General features: G+C 54.3%; 1 protein-coding gene across 1 annotated transcript in view; it reads right to left on the bottom strand.

Annotated features, from left to right (window-relative positions):
- Positions 1-2,325: 2,325 nt before the first annotated feature.
- UNC13A (unc-13 homolog A) overlaps positions 2,326-19,637 on the bottom strand; it is a 61,928-nt gene continuing 44,616 nt past the window's right edge. Inside the window, exons 35-43 of the mRNA XM_078059348.1 lie at positions 19,167-19,176; positions 17,705-17,743; positions 16,537-16,566; positions 15,091-15,147; positions 14,635-14,715; positions 13,555-13,702; positions 9,571-9,663; positions 8,706-8,865; positions 2,326-7,147 (exon numbers count right to left, since the gene is read on the bottom strand). Coding sequence (XP_077915474.1) covers positions 6,847-7,147; positions 8,706-8,865; positions 9,571-9,663; positions 13,555-13,702; positions 14,635-14,715; positions 15,091-15,147; positions 16,537-16,566; positions 17,705-17,743; positions 19,167-19,176 — 919 coding nt within the window. The 3' untranslated portion in view covers positions 2,326-6,846. The remainder of the gene's footprint in view (positions 7,148-8,705; positions 8,866-9,570; positions 9,664-13,554; positions 13,703-14,634; positions 14,716-15,090; positions 15,148-16,536; positions 16,567-17,704; positions 17,744-19,166; positions 19,177-19,637) is intronic.

The following is a 19,637-nucleotide window of genomic DNA, read 5'->3' as shown; positions in this document are numbered from 1 at the left end:
CTTCTGACACCTTGCCCACAGCCCTGGCTCGTCCCTCTCCCCAGCCGTAGAATATTCCCCTGTGTGCAAATCCCATGACATGAGGCTGCTTCCAGCCTTCTTACCCACATGCAAGGTGCATTCGTAGGAGAATTTCTAGGTATAGGTAACTCCCGTGGTTTAACCACTTTGGGTCCTGCTTTTAATTCTTTTGGCTGTTTCTTGTAGCTAAGAGCACTCAGTGAAGCGGCTCCCAGGGGTGGATCTCGTGGCCCTTGCCCTAGCCACTCAAATGTAGAAACCACCCCAGATCTTGGGGTGTGTGTGTGTGTGGGGGTGGTCCTTGAATTCCCCCGAGGAAACCCTGAGCTGAGTCAGATTCCATTTCTGCTCCCTGGTGGGATGAGGGCTCGAAACAGAAATTAAATTCAGCGGTAGGGGCACCTGAGTGGCTAAGTCAGTTAAGCGTCTGACTCTTGGTTTTGGCTCTGGTTGTGATTTCAGGGTCATGAGATTGAGCCCCATGTCCGGCTCTGTGCAGAGTCTGCTTGAGACTCTCTCTTCTTCTCCCTCTGCCCCTCTTGCTCGTGCTCTCTCTTTCTCTCAAATAAATAAATAAATCTTAAAAAAAGAAATTAACTTCAGCTGTAGAAAAATGAGGTTTTGTTCTTTGCACGTTTATGAAATGAGATTCTCACCTGCTATATTAAAAAAAAACAAAACAGGTAGGGACCAAAGTGGGACTGGACAGGAACTATCTGAGCACAACCTTGGACTGACGACCCAGAGAAGGGCTGGAGGTAAGGATGGAGCCAGGGGGTGAGACCCTTAGCCCCAGCCTGCTCACCTTGGAGGAGCCCTGAGCAGGAACCCTGGCTATATCAAGCTGCACAAGATCCCGCAGCCCAGAACGTCTCCCAGACGGTATTCACAGGACAGAACCATATCTGTCTCACTGCTGACAGCCTTGCTGACAACGTTGTCCTGAACCTACAGGATGAAAGTGTTACCCGGGACAGTGACAGCCTTGTCAAGGGTAAGAAATGAGCCTGGTGACCAGGAACTCCACCCCCAGAGAAGAAGCAGTTTTGTTTCTCCCCTGGTTTTTGAGGAGCCAGCTTGGGGTCCAGCACACCCCCATCCCACCCCCAGTATCATGTGATGGTCCCTTATGCATCTGTCCTCCCAACACTTCTTGGATGAACAAAGCCTGACCAATTTTTTGGGGGAAGGGTTTTGCGCCTTCCTGTGTTGGCCAGAGGTGTTGGGGGACAGTGTGATTTCTTTTTCTTTCTTCCTTCCTTCCTTTCTCCCTCCCTTCCTTCCTTCCTTCCTTTCCTTCCCTTCCTTCCCTTCCTTCCCTTCCTTCCCTTCCTTTCCTTCCTTCCTTCCTCCTTCCTTCCTTCCTTCCTTTCTTTTCTTTCTTTTTCTTTCTTCTTTCTTTCTTTTCTTTCTTTTCTTTCTTTCTTTTCTTTCTTTCTTTCTTCTTTCTTTCTTTCTTTCTTTCTTCTTTCTTTCTTTCTTTCTTTCTTCTTTCTTTCTTTTTCTTTTCTCCTTCTTTCTTTCTTCTTTAAGATTTTATTTGAGAGAGGGACACCTGAGTGGCTCAGTCGGTTAAGCGTCTGCCTTCGGCTTGGGTCATGATCCCAGGGTCCTGGGATGGAGTCCCATGTTGGGCTCCTTGCTCAGCGGGGGGCCTGCTTCTACCTCTGCCCCTCCCCCTGCTTGCTCTCTCTCTCTCTCTCTCTCTCTCTGACAATTAGATAAATAAAACCTTTTAAAAAAGATTTTATTTGAGAGAGAGTCAGCGAGCAAGTGCGTGCATGAGCCAGGTAAAGGGCAGAGGGAGAAGCAGACTCCCTACTGAGTGGGGAGCCCAATGGGGGGCTCGATCCCGGGACTCCAGGATCATGACTTGAGCCAAAGGCAAACCGATGGAGCCACCCAAGCGCCCCAGGACAGCGTGATTTCTGAGTGCTTTCCCTCAGTGATTTCGCAACCTCCCTCCAGGTTGGGAGGCAATAACCACCATGCCAGGAATTCTCAATACATTTTTATTACTTAAGCTGGGAAAAACCAAACACAACAGACAAACGTGGGGCTGCAGGTTGAGTGTGTGTCCCAACTTGCTTGAGCTAAGAGCAACAGCGGTCCATGTCCTAGGTTCAGATCCTGGCTCTCCCCGCCCTGCAGCGTCTCCCCTCCCTGGGCCTCACTTCTCCTTCTACAAAGCTAGTCATGCATGAGTTGCGTTCATGGGTGAGAAGTGTGTTCAACAGCGTCTGCTAGTATTAAGGGCTATGTGAGTTTTTCGTCGATTTGGGAACGCAAGAAAGCCACCACGTGTCTGAGGCTGTGTGCTTTTTCTTTTTTTTTAATGTCTGCTGTTAATAAAATATTTTTACAGAGACCAAAAAGTCGGAATAGTGCAAAACATCTCAACACCATGCATTCATGACCACTTCTCGTTGGTTTTAAACATTTGTTCCAAGTCACATATTTACAGAGAAATGGGGGCATCTGTGCAGATGCCAGACCAACGGGATGGAATTAAAACAAACAAACGAAGAGCATTTTGATTTCACATTTGCAATCACATGCTAAGAGAAGGTGTGTGGAGGAAGAACCTCCCTGAACTGCGTGTCCGGGTTTGGGGGTCTCAGGGGGGCGGGGCCAGGGGTGAAATGTGAGTCCCCCTGGCTGTTTGGCCTGGGATGCACAGGGGATCGGCAGGGGGGACCCTCTGCCTGTGACCTGTGCCTCAAGTGAGCCACTGTGGTTAGGCAGGGCTCGGGGAATGGGGGAGGTCTTACTCGACACCGTCAACTTGATTTCTCTCTTTAAAAAAAATAAAAGGCAAATAGAAAAGCAATACGTGTCAGTGAAGACGACTTTGGTCCTTGACAATTCTTAGGAAAGGATGTTCAGGGGGCAGACGGTGTCATGACCCGAACCAAACCCCCAGCGAGCTCCCCTCCCGCTCCACTGGGGCAGCAGAGTTTAGGGGCGACTCTGGGCTGTCCCTGCTCTGTCCTGCCCCTCGGTGTCCCCATCTGCAAAATGAACAGCGCAGGGTGTGGGGGACAGAAAGGTCTCTGAGGTCCCAAAGATTTCTAGTTGGGTGTTAAGTTTTTTGCATCTCTGATGGGGGCATGGTGAGGTTTCAGGCTCTGGAGCCCGAGAGGGATTGCAGGTCGAGGCCAGGCACCTGCTCGTTTTACATAAATCCTTCCAGGATGGACTGGTGAGAGCCAGAGAGAACAGTGGGTTCCTCTTCCTTCTAGATCCCCAACTTTTCTCCCCACCTCTGAGTCTCTCTTCATCTCAAGATCGCTCTATGTCCCCCCAAGAGACCCTCAAGGTCTCTCTGGGCATGATCTCACCCTCCCAGTTTCTCCCTTTCTCTCTCTCTCCATCCTTCCCTCTTCTTCTCTCTTTGTGTCCTTACTCTGGGACACTGTCCCTCTTGACGGGTGGGGTACAGGGAGAAGGGTTCGGCTCTGTCCAAGATGCCCCTCAATGTCACACTCCCCCTCCCACGGGCCAACCCTACTTTTATCCTTTCCCTGAACCATGGAAATCTAGGGCCAGTTCCTGGCATGAAATGAGGTCCAAATACAACCCTGAGACCCCACCAGGGCTCAGAACTTCGGGCACCCCAGGTGAGGTGGTGAGTGGCCTTGGGGAAAACCCTGCTCCTCTCTGAGCCTTGTTCCAATACAGGAACTTCCTAGTTCCAAAGGCTTCCAGGCCCTGAGACTCCTTTCCTGTCTCCTCCTTGTCTGCTCTTGTCCTCTCTCCACTCTGTGTCCTGTGACTCAGCCACAGTCTGGCTGGAGCACCTTCTGTGTGCCCAGGTCTATGTGGGAGGGGAAGGTTGGTATGGACAGACATGGATAGACATGCATGTGGACCCCCCACCCCAAGACATAGTTCTACTAGGCATACCCTCCCTGTCATCCCCCTGTGCCCAGTCTGTGCTCAGTGAACTTGGGGCTATCAAGAGGCCTCAAACCCCAGTCTGGGGGAAACAGAGCCTGTCACAGACACCCCCCCCCCAGCCCCCGGCATCAGGGACAGAAGGGAGGGACAGAGGCTGGGGAAGTCCTGAGGAGGAGCAGTGAGGGTTTTCTACAGGTGAGGATATTTGTGATGGGTTTTGAGGGATAAATAGGAGTTCTCTGGGGAAAGAAGACGGAGTAAATTTCCAAAACAGTTCTAGCCTGGGAGTCAGAAAAAGTCATTCAACAAATACTCCCTGAAGCTCCCTCCATGTGCCTGGACCGGCGCTGGGGAATTTTATACACACACACACACACACACTCTCACTCACACACACTGGCAGGCCTTGACCAGAGACTCCCAAGGACTCTTTTGGGAAATAAGTTGGCTCTCTCAGGCAGAAGCTCAGCTCCCCCTTTCCCTGCTGGTCATCCATAAATCTTTCAGGGCTCACCCCCGGTCATATTACCTCCCCTTTGGGTGTTGCTGGTGTTCTCAACCTGAATCATCTATCCACCTCACTCCCACCTACCCCTTGGATGGTCTGAATTTAAAATCTCCCTCTCGGTCCATGTGATAGAGATTCTAGGCTCCCTCTTTGCCACCTCCCAGCCTTGCCCCTGGCCCCTGCCCCCTCCCCCACCATCCTGTAGCAGAACTTGCATCCTAGTCTCTGGTTCAGAACCTTCAGGCACCCGAACCTGCCTAAATTCAAGGGACATAGAGTACCTCCAGGTAACTCAGAAAACAGTGCCATTTCTTCCAGACTTGTTCACCTGCCAGGAAACCGTCAATATAAACATACAACTCTCAATGCCTAGGATTTGCACATGGCCTCCTTAGACATGCCAAACCCTTGGGCAGTGCACAATGGGGACAACTCTACCCAGTGTGGCCCAAGGCTCATCTAAGGGGTAGGTTTGTTTTTTCTTTTTAATGTACCCTCCAAAATCTTTCCAGGAATTAATTTCAGTGTCCCAAAAGCACTTTGTCTCTCCCCCAAACTGCACTGGTCCTTTCTCCATTAGGTGGCCAGAGGGAGATTTTGAAATCTGACCTTCAGACTCTCCTCAGCTTTAAAATCTCCTGGGGTTCCCCAAGTCTCTTAGCGTAAAATAAAAACTCCCCAGGGCAGCATACAAGGCCCTGCCTGGTCTGACATCTCTGCAGGTCTCCCTGACATCAACACCTCCTCCCTGTTGTCCCCCTCGTCAGCCACTTTGACCTCGCTGTGCTTCAAGCCTGCCCACCTCAGCCTTTGCACCTACTGTTCCCTCCACCTGGAGCTTTTTGGCTCTAATCGGTGGTTCCTTCTCCTTTTTCACCTCCTCAGAAAGCCCTCCCTCACTGTGCTGTCTGACACAGCCCCCACCACTCCAGGAGCCCAGCTACTCCTCACCTGGCCCCTGTTTTAATTTCTTTCTAGTACAAGAGAATCCTGTACTTGTCAGTCCGGCAGGGGAAAAAAAAATGGCACAAAAGCACCCATCCAACAAGGAAAAGCAGATTCTGGGCAAAGACAAACCAGGACAAATTTCCCAAAAGGTTCTGCCTGCATGAACTACAATGGGGAAACTTGACTCTGACCAGATTGCCCCACTATTACCTCCTGGAGGAAGAGCTTCAGGCAGGTAGAGGCCCCACCTCTGGTGTTTGAATGAATGAATGAGATTTTGGAGACTAAGCTCCAAGCATGTTTGTATATTTACACACACACATATACACACACCTAGAGTTTCTGGTCTCTTTCTTGCCTGCCTGGAGAATTCTGGAAGAGGAAGAAGGGGTTCAGGGTGTGCCTGGGTCCAGGGAATCGCAAATCCTCACTCTTTTTTTGGTGGGAGATCTAGAGTTCTCAGGGAATCTCCCCATAGGTTCCCAGTGGAAAGGGCAGAGGGCAGGGGTTTTGCTTGGCAGCTAGACATGGGAGGGGGGCAGTGGGGGCCTTGGCCCAGAACCCCCATCCCTTGTAAGGATTGGGGGAGTTCCCCTGAGGGGGTTAGCAGCAATGGGGAGCTGTGTCGGGTCATCCGATCTCAGCCCACCCTTAGATGGGGCACACAGGCCAAAGGGAGCGGGGAGAGGGTGTGGCACTGGGACCTTCAGCAAAGTCTCAAGCAGCTCTCTGGCTCTCAGTTTTGCCATCTGTTAAATGGGTGGGTTGAACTCTATATGAGGATGGGGTATGCTGGGGGAAAGGAGAGGCAAACCCCCATAGGGAAGTGGGGGCAGCGCGGGTGCTTCAGAGCCGTCCACTTGGCCCCCAGGGTTTGGGCGCCCGAGAGCGCATGTGCTTTTGAAATCCCATCCTCCCCTCCCTCCCTGTTTATTTTTTGCACAAACACGAGAAGACACTCTGGTCCAACCTGGGCCCTCCAACAAGCATCCTAGTGCCTCCAACCCCTAGGCCACCCCAGGGGGCCCTCCAGGAAGCCCGCCCCTCGAGGAAGCTGAGAGTTCCATACTTGGCAATTGGTCTTGGGTCCCAGGGCTTGGGGACCCATCTTATGGCTTTTCCAGGGGACAGGAGGCAGGGCCTCCCCGTACCAGAGCCCCAGGATCTGGCCTCCTCCATAGGGGGCGGGACTCCCTCCCATCCCAGCTCGAAATGTCTCCTAGGCGCTGGGGACTTGGCTTCTAGTAGGGGATGTGGCTTCTTCCTTCATCGCGCCCTAGGGCGTGGCCTCTTGAGGGGGCGGGGCGTCGTCCTTTCACAATTCCCTAGAGGGGTGAGCTAAGTCAAGGGCGCAGGCGCAGCCAGCCCTCTGCACAGAGCCCGGAGACTCGCCCTCTGGGAGGTCCCAGCGCGCAGACGTCGCCCCGCCCCGTGCGCAGGCGCAGTGCTGCACGCCCGCGTGCCCCGCGCTAGGGCGCAGGCGCGGCACCGCCTTCCTCGGCGGAGCGCGTGTCCGACTTGAGCTTGACGAACTCCTTGGCCACCTCGTCATTGCTGCGCTGTGACAGGATGCGCAGCACCGTGAGGCCCGTGTCGTCCATATGGATGCGGCGGCCCAGTGGCAGCCAGCAGGCGGCGCTCCCGCGCTGGGCCAGCTCCCGCAGCTGCAGTACGGCCAGCCCCACCGTGCGGTCCTCGCGCGCGAAGCAGTAGTCCTTGACGCACACCTGCAGCTCATAGCACTCCGGGCCCGCGTCGGCGCTCAGCGTGCTGAGGGCGGGGGGGGGGGGGGGAGCAGGGGGGCGGGGGGACGGGGCGGGGCGTGAGGACAGCCCCGCCTGCCGGGCTCCCACGCCCCTACCGCTGACCCCGCCTCCGCGCTGGGCCACGCCCCCAAGACACCAGAGCTGGGCCACGCCCACATTTCCTGACACAGACTCACCCCTGTTCCCCAATAATATCTCTGTCCTGTCTCTCCTTCCTCCCTTCTTTCCCCACCCCATCTCTAATCGACAACACCCCCACCATCCTACTCCCAAGCCCCGGGCCAAACCACGTCCCCACCCAGGTGACACTACCCCGAGACCCCCTGGCTAGACCACGCTTCCACCCCGCGGTATCTGCGCCCACACCTTTGGCCAGCTGAGCTGCTGCTCCCACCACCCTGTCCCAGATATCGCACCCAGAAGCCCCTTTACCGGGCTCCCACCTGAACCCAAGTTCTCTCCTTGACGTGGCCCCTCTCCCATACTCCCTAGCCCACCCCTCTTACCCCTAAGGTGCTCTCTCCACACGACCTGCCCTCGTGCCTTCACCATGAGTGACCCCCAACACATTCCAGCATGCCTCCCCCTACCCCCAAGCTAGGTCCCCAACGCTGGGCCTCTGCCCCCAGGGGACCTGCCCTGATGGGCCACGCCCACACCGCTCCCCAGAAACACCCTCCTTGACTGTACTCTTAGCCCTCAAGTACTACTACCCATTCCAGGAGACATCTGCCCCGCAACGAGACCAAGCTCCTGCTCCCAAGCACTGCATCAGGTGTCCTACCACTCCAAAATCCTCTGATCAAGAGCCCTCTTGTCCTCTCCCTAGCTCTGATGACCCCTTACCCCTCTGCACTTCTGTCCCCCAAGAACACCCCCAACATGATCCTGCTCCAGTGAGGTTTGCACCTGAGCCAAATATCTGCCCACCCCAAGTAATACCCTGATCAGATTTATTTGTGTTCCCTCAGTCATCTGCCCCTCTGGACCCCTGATGCTTCTGATTATGCTCACCAGGAAGCCCCATCTGGATGTGACCACACCGTCACCCACTTGACAGGCATCCCAATGCCCTGGATCACACTCCACTCCTGTCCTCTACCGGTGACTCCTCCAAAGCTGCCCCGACAGCCCTGACAAGGCTCACTGCTGACTCCAGGAGACCTGCCCCCCGTGCCCTTGAGACCCTCACCCTTGCCCCATCATGACCTCTCATGGCCCTTAACCAGACCTGAGTCTCCAGCCCCAGAAATGGCTGTGCCCAACATGCGCCCTCTGCCCAGACTTCCCCTCCTCTTCACAAGCCTTCCTCAACATGTTATATTACATTCACTCCCTCCGCTGGGAACTGCCTGTCTCCCAAAGTGGTTACCCCCCATCCCCTCAAATGTCATTCCTGCACTAAGGTGCCTTCCTTCCCAGTGCTCTCACCTAGGATGTGCCCCTTCTCATTCCTGTGCCCAGGAATCACTGGCCTACCAGTCATCCCTCTTCTAGTGGACCCTGAGGTTCACCTAGCAGATGTCCCCTCCCCATGCTCCCCAAACCATCCTTGGACTCACAACTGGAAGCTCTCGTTGTACTTGGGGGCCCAGCTGTTGTTCTTGGATTTGGTTGCAAACTTTCGTTTCTTGTCACTGAGCTGGGGCCCAATGATGTTGACCTCGATGAATGGCCGGAAAATGCCAGAAGTCTGCCACTTGAGGTCATTGGCAGCCACGACTGTTAGGGGAAGTAGAGGGTAAGACTGTCAGGGTCCCCTAAATACGCAGCTGTGGTTTCAAAGCCTGTCTGAAAGAGTACATTTCCCAGAATGTTCCTATAGCTAAGTGTGGCTATATGACTAAGTTCCAGTCAATGAAATTTCAGTGAAAGAAAGGGATGTGTACAACTTTCAGGTTGTGGCTTAAAAGGCAGGGAGAATGCCCTAAACTTTCTCCTTCTAGCTGCAGGCTGGGATGCTGGTGGGTACTGAGTTTTTTGGTACCATATAGAGGAGGAAAACATATTAGGGATGAAAGTGCAACAAAAGATGGCACGGGTCCCCAAATCTGTGAAGCCTCCAATGTCAGCTCTGGGCTGATTGTCCTTGGTTACCTCAGAGAAAATTTCATTCTATCTTGTTTAAGCCACTGTTATTTTAGGCCTTGGTTAAAACAGCTCAATCTGTGTTCTAATTTTTAAAAAAAGCCAACAAAAGCAAGGCAGAGCTGAGAGATGGAGAAGGTGGAATTAAGTCCCATAACACTGGGCCCCTGGATCCAGCCATGCCTGAAGATGATTTATTTCTACAATTTTCAGTTTTATGAAAACTTTTTTTTAAATGAAAAATGCCTTTCTTGCTTAAGCTAGTTTGAGTTTGGTTTCTGTCATAGGACCTAGTGAATCCTGGCGAAGGCACTCCCCCTCCCAACTCAGACTACTCACCTTTCACAGTGACCTTGTGTTCCCCAGTTCCTGGATGAGTGAAGAGCTCAACGTGGACTGAAACTTCACCCACAGGGTCTTCCACACCCGAGCCTGGGCGGGGTAGGGGAGGATGCTTGGCATGAGCTCCATTCTTCCCACCCACTCTAAGGGACCTGGACTGCTTCCCACCCACCATGTGCTGGCGGCACCAGGTCATCAGCCCTGACAGGGTGGCAGTGAGGGTGGGGATGTGATGGCAAGTGACGTTAGGAAGCCAAGAATGCTGGGTTCAGGCCTTTCACTACCTCGCTGTGTGATCTCAGGCAGATCTCTTAACTTCTCTGAGCTTAAAGCATCTGCCCCCCCCATTTTTCTCATTCCACTGATTGCCATGCTGTCAAAACTCAGTCTTCATCTTACACACCATCGTACTCACCCTGGCTTCCTTGGGTCTCATTTTCTCCTCTTGGTTGCTCCAATGCCACACCCTTCAGGTTATCATCCTACACGCCAGCCGCTCCTTCTCACCCTCTTTTGTCACTTCCTCCTTCTCTTTAAATTGTCAAACTGTTGGGACTCCCTTCTTTGTCTCCACTCCCTCTCGAAGTACTCACACACTAGAAAATCCTACTGACTCTACCTTCAAAATACCTCCAGAATCTGACCCACCTCCTTGGCTCCATCCTGTTTTGTCCTCCATCATCACATGCCTGGACTATTGCAGTGGTCCCCACCCTGTCTCTGGAATCCTCCTCTCAGCCTCTCTCCATACACCAGCCAGAGAAATCCTATTAGGTTAGCACACTTCCCTCCTCTGCTTAAAACACTTCCATGGCTTCCATCTCCCTCTGAAATAATCAAAGTCCTTTTTGTGACCTGCAATGTCCTACCAATGTGTCCTCGCTATTACCTCTCCTGCCTCACCTCTGTCCACGCTCACCCTCGCTCACTCTGCTCTGGCCACACGGGCTTCCTCACTGTTTCTCCAAAACAGTGATAACCTGACCCAGAGTCCTCACTTCTTCTAAAGGGACAGCTTGTAGGGATATCTTTATTTTCCCTGCCCCACTGCTATTCCTCTTTCAGTAGAGGATCTCAAGTTTCTTGAGATTGAGAAATGGCCCCCAAGCCCACCTCAGACCTCGTGGCTCCATCTTGCACTTCAGGTATCGCAAAATGAACCAAGGCTGCCCAATCAGAGCATTCCCTGCCCATAGTTGCAGTGATTGGCTCAGGAATGGTCATGTGACCCATGCTGGGCCAATCAGAGTTAGCCCTGGGACTTTGGCTGTAACCCTGAGGAAAGAGTCTGGAGCTAAGCTGGCAAGGCTGGCTGCCCAATGAGGGGAAAGCCTACATCACAGATGTCTCAACAGAGACCAATGACCAATAACATTGTCAGAGACTCTGGCTCCAGCTATTACTGATGTCAACACAGCCCTTAATCTTTCAGTTCCAGGCCCATAAATTCCCTAGTCTGCTTGAGTCTGGCTAAGGTGTGCCTCTGTTTGTGGCCACCACAATGCCCTGATTGATTGGTTCTGGTGGGGTCATTGAAGGGGCAGCTTAAAAGCTTTGTCCTTGTCCCTCTCTCTGTGGTTCTGAAAAGGGCATCCTGTGGGACCTGGGGACCTGTGACCGCCAGCACCCCCACCAGGTTCCTCCCCTGCCCCTCAGGAAGCTCCCCACACCTTGAGCACCCCATGCATGGGGGGAGGAAGGGGGAGAGTCAGGGGTGGGTGTCCAAGGTTAATCCGGGTTACCTGGCACTGGGTGGGAAGTGACTGAGGCTCAGGGGACAGAGAGGCCTGGAGACCCCCCATCACCCCACTACTGGGGCGTGCACCCCCCCATCCTTGCTGCCCACCCCAGGCCACCTTCCTTGTCATCTCAGGCTCCGGCTCCCCCCTCCCCCCAACCAGTCACATGCTCAGCCTCACCTCCCCCCACCCCAAGGCTGATGCTTCACAGCAAGCTCAATCCGGGCCAGACTGAGGGTGCCGGGGGGGAGTTGGACAGTGGTGGGTGGGGTGAGGGGTCAGACCATGGCCAAAGCTAGTAAGAAGGGGGAGGAGGGCAATGCTGGGCGCCCCCATCCCGTGGTTTGCTGGCTCCAAGGGGAAGGGTCTTTCCCGGGCCTCTCTGTGCTTACCCCAATCCCACCCCTTCCCGAGTCCCTGGCCCCCTGTAGGGTTAGGTTCCTTGGGCAAGTGGCTTAATCTCCTTTGAGACTCAGCTTCCTCATCTATGGAATGATGGACCGCCCTGTGGGGCAAGTGGGAGAAATCTTTTCAAGAATCCCTGAGAAATGCTTCTTGGCACAAGCGCTGGCTCAGAGTTAGAGCCTGAAAACTTAGTTTTCTATGCTTGGAAGAATGACACCAGTAATAATAATAATAATAATAATAATAATAATAATAGTAACAACAAACATTTCCTGGGATCTACTACATGTATTACAGGTCGGGAACTGCTCTAAATTTAATTCGTCTAATCCTAAAAATAATCTTATGAATTAGGGCCCTTGACTGTTCCCATTTTACAGATGGGAAAGCTGAGACTCAGGGAGGCGAGATGCTCCCACAGGCGCCCAGCCGCCAGAGTGGCGGAGCTGGGATCGGAGCCCACTGGGATCTGAGCCCACTCTTAACCGTGCAGGCGCTGTCCGGGGTACCCGGGATCTGGCTTAAGAGATGCACCTAGGAAGAAGCGGATTCCGACTCGAATCGCTTCTCCGTCCCCGCGTGGAACCAGCAAGCCGTCCTTCCCCCTCGTCCACCTAGGCCCCCACAGCTGGGCCGGCCTGGGCGGGGCCCGGCAGGCCGGGGAGGCGGAAGGACGGGCCTTTTACTAGCCGGGGCCGGGAGGGGCGCAGGCACCGGGCACCGGGCGCGGGCGGGCGGGCGGGCGGGCGGCGGAGGCACGTACCCTTCTCAGGATAAATGTCTTCACTAAGGGTAAACCTAGTCCCTTTTCCACCATGGACTAATCACGGGGGAAGGTGGAGAAAGGAGGGAAGGGAGAGGTGGGGGGAGAGACGAGCGAGCGAGAGGCGAGGATGGAGGGCGAGTGTGTGTGGCGGGGAGCAGGGGAGGCGCGGAGAGGGGGCAGCGAGTGAGAGGGAGGAGAAACAAGAGAGAAAGAAACGTCAGCTGCAGACGGACGGACAGACAGCCTCCCGCTCCGGGGGGACACCAGGGACACCAAAAGCAGCAGCTTGGACTGGGCACGAGGCTGAGCACGGAGGCCCGACGCCCAGGGAGGGCCCTAGGCCCTGGGCTGACGGGGGGGAAGGGCGAGGGGGGAAGGGGGCCGCTCCCCTCCCCCCAGCTTCTGGCTTGATGGCCGCTCTCCCTCCCACCGCACTGCCAGAACTAAGGCTGGGTCAGCCGCCAGACTTCTCTCCCTTTTCTTAGGGCCAGTTTTGAATGGGAGGGGGGTCCCCAGGGAGGAGACCTGCTCTCCCCAGCCCCAGCTGCTGTGTGTGAACTCAGAGAGGGACAGGAGACAGAGGCAAGAGAAGAGACAGAGAAAGACAGAATTTGAGAAATGGAAACTCCCTCTCCGTCCACTCCTCCAGGTCGGGGTCCCTCCCATCCCTGGGGCTGTCAGTCATTCCTTTGCCGCATGACGTCATAGGCCCCGCTCCGCCCCGAGCTGTCAACCACTCCCTGGATCCAGAACTTCCAAGTCCCGTCCCTAGGAGCTTTCAATCACTCCCTAGTCTTGCCTTCAAAGAGGTCCCGCCCCACAGCTTTCAATCACCTACTGGCCCCGTGTTGTCACAGATTCTCCCAGGAGATGCCAATCACCTCCTGGCCCAATGACGTTAGAGGTCCCGCCCCCCAGTAGTCGTTCACTCATTGGCCGCGTGCCATCACGGAGCTCAGGAGCTCCCGGGAGCTGTCAATTGCCCCGGCCCATGACGTCACAGAGGAGGTGAGTCAGTGGCAGCCTCACAGGCTAGGGGCAGGGTTGCCACGCTAGCAGGCCGCCGCTTACCCTGGGCCGCTTGCGTCTGCACGAAGGTCTTGATGAGCAGGTCCGTGGCCTGCGTGTAGAGGGACAGGGCATAGCGCAGGGACTGCAGGTCTGGGCTCTTCTCCAGGAAGGTCTTCTTGAGGCCCACGCCACCTGCGTGGAAGTATTGCTGTGCAGGACAAGGTGGGGAGAGGTGAAATTAGTTAGGCAGCCCCAATACCCCCTCCCCAACCCCGCTGCCCTCCAGTGGTTATGTGTTGGATGACGGGGGCGGGGGAGGGGTGGGGTGGGGGTGGTGTGCTTCAAAACACCCAAGTCGAGCTCTGCTACTCCGCCACCTCCAAACCTGCCCCAAACCCGCCGGTGGGCTTCCAGCACTCTCAAAATAATACCCATGCTTCTCGCCTCTCTTCAAGCCCTTTGTGGCCCCAACCCTGCAACCTCCCAGCCTTCTCTCAAAACGTCTTCCCTAGAACGTACGTGCCTCAGGGTCTTTGCACTTACTGTGCTCGCTGGTGGGACGCCCCCCCCAGCCCCCCCCCGCCCCACAACTTCAAACACCTTATTTTGCCATGACTATCTCCTTGTCCTCCTTTGGTTAAGATCTCAAAGAGCTTTCCTTGACCACTCTCCTTAATATGTTGCCAACCCTATTTCACTATAATTATTTTGGCAAAAATTTCCTTCAAAGTAGTTTTCATTTCATGGAGACCATGGTCCCTTTCATCGAGTTCTTGCATGGGCTGGTCCTCTGCCTAGAATGCTTTGTTTGCTTTGCCTTGCAAACTCCTATGCATTCCTCAAGACCCACCTCCCACATGCCTTCTTTCCAAAAGCCCTCGCTTCTCCTTCCCTGGGCTCCCCCAGCTCCCAGCCTTCCTTCTACCCTGCCCTGACCCCACAGAGCTGGGGCTGTCTGTATCTGGCTGGCCCCCTGAATCTAGGCTCCTCAGGGCCCTGCCATCAGCCAGCCTGGAACTGACAGAAGAGTCATCAGGGAGTGTTTATAAATTGAATGAAGTAAGGTGGGTTCGAGCCTAGGTCCATGTCTACACCAGTCACACCCTCTGCCTGGGATGGGACAGGGGTGGGACCTCTCACCTTGATGGTGTCCAGGGCCAGTTCGACTACTGCACACTGCTTTGGGGTCAAGCTCTTGGCTTCTTCCCGTACCATGTGGTCCTGGATGGATGGAGAGAGGGCCCAGATGGGCAGAGCAGGCCCCACCTTAGGGATCTGCCTGTCTATGGGCCTCATCCCTGTAAAACTCTGATGAGTTGGGTAGTGGGTCTGTCTTTTCATCATTGTGTCCCTGGTACCTAGCATGTGACCGGCACACAGCACGTGCTCAATATTTGTTGAATAAATGATTTGTATCCTTGATCAAGCTGTATCTGAAGCTGAATTTTGCAGATCTTTCCAACACACTGGAGCAAATAAATTGTGCTTAAATCAGTCTGAGTAGGGTTTCTGTCTCTTGAACATGTCACCATTCTGGGACCTTCCCCCTAGGAAGCTTCTCCACCCCAATCTCCTGCCCTCCGCTCTTGGCCTCACCTTGAGTTTAGACAGCTGACCCAGCTCTTTGGCTGCATTGAAGATCATCTGGGTTCCCTGCAGGTAACAACAGTCACAGCCGAGGTGAGGGTGGGGGTCCTCCAGTCCAATCCCCACAGCCCTACTGACACCCTAGCCCTGGACACCATCTTGGTTCTTGTCCAGAAGCTCTGGGCAGGGCAAGGGTTGTGTCCCTGGGGCAGAGGTCTGGAGCTCCCCCTCAGGAAGAGCTGAGGAGGAGGTGGTGACTTTGTCCCTGCAAATCCCAGTGTGGGCACACTACCCACCCTCTCACCTCCACCAGGACCCCAGGTTTGTGGGACAGAGAAGAAAGAGAGTGGGCAGTGAGGAGCCATGGGTGTGGGAAGCCCCAGATGGTGTTTATCGGTATGGGGCAGGCTTACCAACCCAAAGTCAGGGGGTTTTAAGAAAACTATGGGATGGGCTCTGGTGACCCCACCACTCCCGGGGCCCAATGCCTCTGTGGGAGAATTTCCCCAGTCATCTGGATGGCTGTTAGTCTGACCTTGTAAAAGGAAGAATCCTCCCCACCAACACACACCTCAGTACCCATCCCCCACCCCACCCAAAACAGACACCAGCAAGATGGCATCCTGGTTATGGCTCCAATGAGCCGGGTGGGCCTGGGTTCAAATCCCAGCTCTGCTGTGTGGCCCTGGGCAAGTCACTTAACCTCTCTGAACCTCAGCTTTCCCATCTAGTTGGGGAAAATAATATCCACTTCATGGTTTAGCTGGGGCTAAATATGTCTTTGTTCAATGTACACTCTTATTATCATCTGGTCTCAAGGTCATGAGCAGTGCTGGGGGCAATGGTCGGCCTGGAAGCCACGAGTCCTGCCTCCTCCAATCACTGTGCTGGGTGACCTGAGGCATGTCCTTGGACTTTTCTGGGGCTCAGTTTCCTTCCCTGGTTAACAGGAGCACCTACACTAGGTTAGGGGATGCAGTAGGCCTAAGTATCAATGAAGTCCTGCATTTACTGGGCCCTGGGGTGGTCTGGGGTCCTGAGCAGGGCTAGGCGGGAAGGAGGGCCATTTACAGCTGGGATGCTTGGAATCACATTGATGGTCTACCAGCTGGCCAGTGGGAGCTGGTTATCCTGCAGCTACTAATATTGTTACTATCATCCTGGCTGTTGCTACTCTTTTGATTCCTTGTCTGTGATTCCCTGAGGCTGTCCTGAGGCACAGCTACTTAAGAGCCCAGCTGTCTGGTCCTTGGTTTCCCCTGCCACACCCTCCTCCCCTCCTGCCTCCCTCCCACCCACCACCCCTCACGAGCAAACCAGACAAACAAAGGAAGAGACCACAGATGGGTTCACAGTGCGCCCCCAGACGGCACGGACCACAGAGATGGAAGGAGGCACAGGGTGGGGAGGGGGTTGGGGGTGGGAGCCAGACAGACAGTGAGAGGCTGGTCTTACATCTGAGTGGCTTGGCAATTTCACCCTGCCCTGTGGAGAGAATCAGGCGGAGGTCAGAGTTTGGGTGGCTGTTGGGAGGATGTTCACTGGGGCTTCCCTGCCCCCTCAAAGCACAGTCCCGCTCCCCAACCCACAAGCTGCCCCCCAGGTCCTCAGTCTAACACTGAGCCCCCTCCCCAGCTAGGCACCTTCCCTTGTCTCCCACTGGGGACTCCGGCCAGACTCCGGACTGCCAGGAGGCTACAACCAGCCCATCACCTGGGGACAGCCTGCCTAGGGATGGGGTACCTTGCGGAGGGGGAGAGAAGAGAAAGGGCTTGGGTTTCTCTCCTCCCCCAACCTCCAAGACTTTTCCCAGCAGGCCTGACTCTAAAAGAAGTGTACTTATAGGTATCACAAGTTTCCTCAATGTAGAGACACACACCCAAGTACATCCACGCAAGTGCAGAAAGTTTACACGCACACACACCTGGATCAGCACACATACACACAGAACTCACACACTAAAATATACACATGCACTCCTAAACACTTGCACATGTGTGCACAATCACACACATAAACTCACACACTCACCCCCACATGGATGCACTTACATGTACATGGTGACTGGAAAATTGAATGTGCCCCCCCAAAGGGCTGGATGAGCGAGTAGGGAAGCCCTACAACCCATGTTCATGAAGCAGAGACCCCACTTGTGTGCTCACAGGTATGCTAGTTCCTGCATGAATGCACAGCAAGGGCAACTGTTCATATGTTGCCACAGCTCCCATCTCCTTACAACAAACACCCATTAGAACAACAACAACAAAATCTACATGAAAAACAACACACATCTCAGTCCAGGGCAGTGGTCCAGTCAGTGTCTGGGCCCTTCTCAAAGCCACAGAATTCAGCTGAGCCCAGGGCTGAGATAAGCACTATGGGTTTTGTTATGAGAGGGTGGGAGCTGTTTGTACACGTTTGCTCACATGTGCACACATTCCAAGCCATGTCCCTGGAGAATCAACTCATCTCTGATTTCTGGTTTTATGGGACTTGGTTAGGACACCTGCCTTTACCTGTGATCCCCAGCTGACCTTCCTACCCATGCACATGAACACACACATGCACACACACACCCAGACACCAGAGCTCAGGACCTCAGCACAGATGAGGCCCTCATTACCTTTTCTAATCCCTTGCCATGTTTTCTCAAGAGGTTGCCCTGCAGAGACAATGTCACAGGGTGATCAACCTGGCAAACCATGTGGGGTGGGAACCCAGGGTGATCACACATGTACTCATGGGGACAGGAGGTAAAGGACATCTATACTGCACAGGGGGCTGATGGCTGGGTTGCAGGGGGGAAAGTGTGCGTACCTTAATGACCAATTCTTAAAAGCTATGAGAGTCAGAGAGACAGCAAAGAGAGAGGAGAAATAGAAATACAGAGCCAGAGAGAAAGAAGAGAAGTCACTGCCAAAATATAACTCATTTATGTTTACTGTATATATGAGGATCTTGTTTCTTGGGTCAACAGGAAATCAAATGGGCTCCAAATTCAGACAGACCTGAATTTGAAACCTGACTCTGGCATATGTTTACTATGTGGCCTTGAGCAAGTGACTCCTCTTCTCTGAGCATCAGCTTTCCTCATCTGCAAAATGGGAATAATATCTACCTCACTCAAAGGGTTGTCATGAAGGTGGGCTGTAAGAGCAGCTATGAAGTCTAGCATACAACGCATCATCAATAAATGTGAATCCCTTTAGCTCCTTGCCCACAAACGCATTGTCTGTTGTTGGGTATGCTGCCACCAAGTGCTTACAGCCAAAGACCCAGACTGCAGCCATCAAGAAGTGAGATGAGCACTTGTAAACTTTTGACAGGTGAAATCTTATAATAACCTGTCTTGTCCACAAAGGGGGACTCTGAAGTGGTTTTATTGATCTCTACCCTACTATGTGTTTACCTATTACCACCACCAGCAACAATATTAGCTCTAATTTAGTGAGCACTGCCTCAGGTAGTCATAAAGATGAGCACTTTATTGCATCATCCCATTTGGTTCTCACAACAACCCTCAGAGAGTTATTGCAGTTAACCCCTTTTTCCAGACAAGGAAATGGAGATCGGGAGGTGAAGTGAATTCCCAAGGTCACAGAGAGTGTGGCTGGGCTGGGATTTGACGCCAAGTCTGCCTGACACCAAAGTCACAAATGCTGTCTCCCACCTGGGTGCCTGGGTGTGTGTCTGGGATTCACGTGGTCCTGTGGTGGGAGTGGGAAGGCAGGGGTGGTGGAGGGCGGCGCTGAACAGCTGAGTAGGGGGACCCGGGTGGTAAGGGCCTGTATTTTGGGTGGCTGCTAACAGTTCAGAGCCCAGAGGGGAGGTTAGAGGAACTCCGTTGACTTTTAACCTCCTTCTAGCTTCGGGGAGAGACAAATATCCTGGTGGAGTTCTGAGCATGGGAGTAAGGGTGAATTCCAACTAAAGGATGAGGTCAGATGTGAAGGTGCTGGGCTCAGGGTTTGGGGTTTGGGAGCCGGCAGGCACCTCCTCTGTACTTAAAACGGGGCGGGGGTGGGTGGGCGTGGCCTCCCTCCCGCCAGGCCCCGCCCCCTCCCCATGCCCCGCCCCAGACAAACACAGGCACATCTAGGCGGGAAGTGGGACAGTGGGTGGGGGGCCGGTGGGTGAGGAGGGGGCGCTGGGTGGGGTGGATGCAGCCACGCGGTGGGCCGAGTCCAGACACAGAGCGGACGGACAGACAGACGGACAGAAGGGCCTCTACTTACGATCATCTGTCAGCCGCGACGGGGGCGGGGTGGTGGGGAGGGGGGGAATAAGTCACCATGAGTCTCCCAGGAAGGCCAGGGAGGGGACGAGACGGCACCGAGGGGCGGACCCCGTGCCCCTGCCCAGCCCAGAGGAGACAGACAGGTCCAAAGCCTCACACCATTGTTGCCTCTTGGCGGCCCTGCCCACCCTCCCCAAGCCTCCCCCACCCCGTCCCCAGGAACGTCTTCTCGCTCTGTGCTGTGCCATCAACCAGTGTGCCATTGCTGTCCTCAGGCCCCCACACCTCCCTGGAGGAACCCAAGCCCAGCCACACCCCT

This window comes from Halichoerus grypus, chromosome 1, assembly GCF_964656455.1.
Source record: "Halichoerus grypus chromosome 1, mHalGry1.hap1.1, whole genome shotgun sequence".
Classification (NCBI taxonomy): domain Eukaryota; kingdom Metazoa; phylum Chordata; class Mammalia; order Carnivora; family Phocidae; genus Halichoerus; species Halichoerus grypus.
Note: the sequence above shows the minus strand (reverse complement) of the source record. Positions and strands in the feature narration are given on the sequence as shown.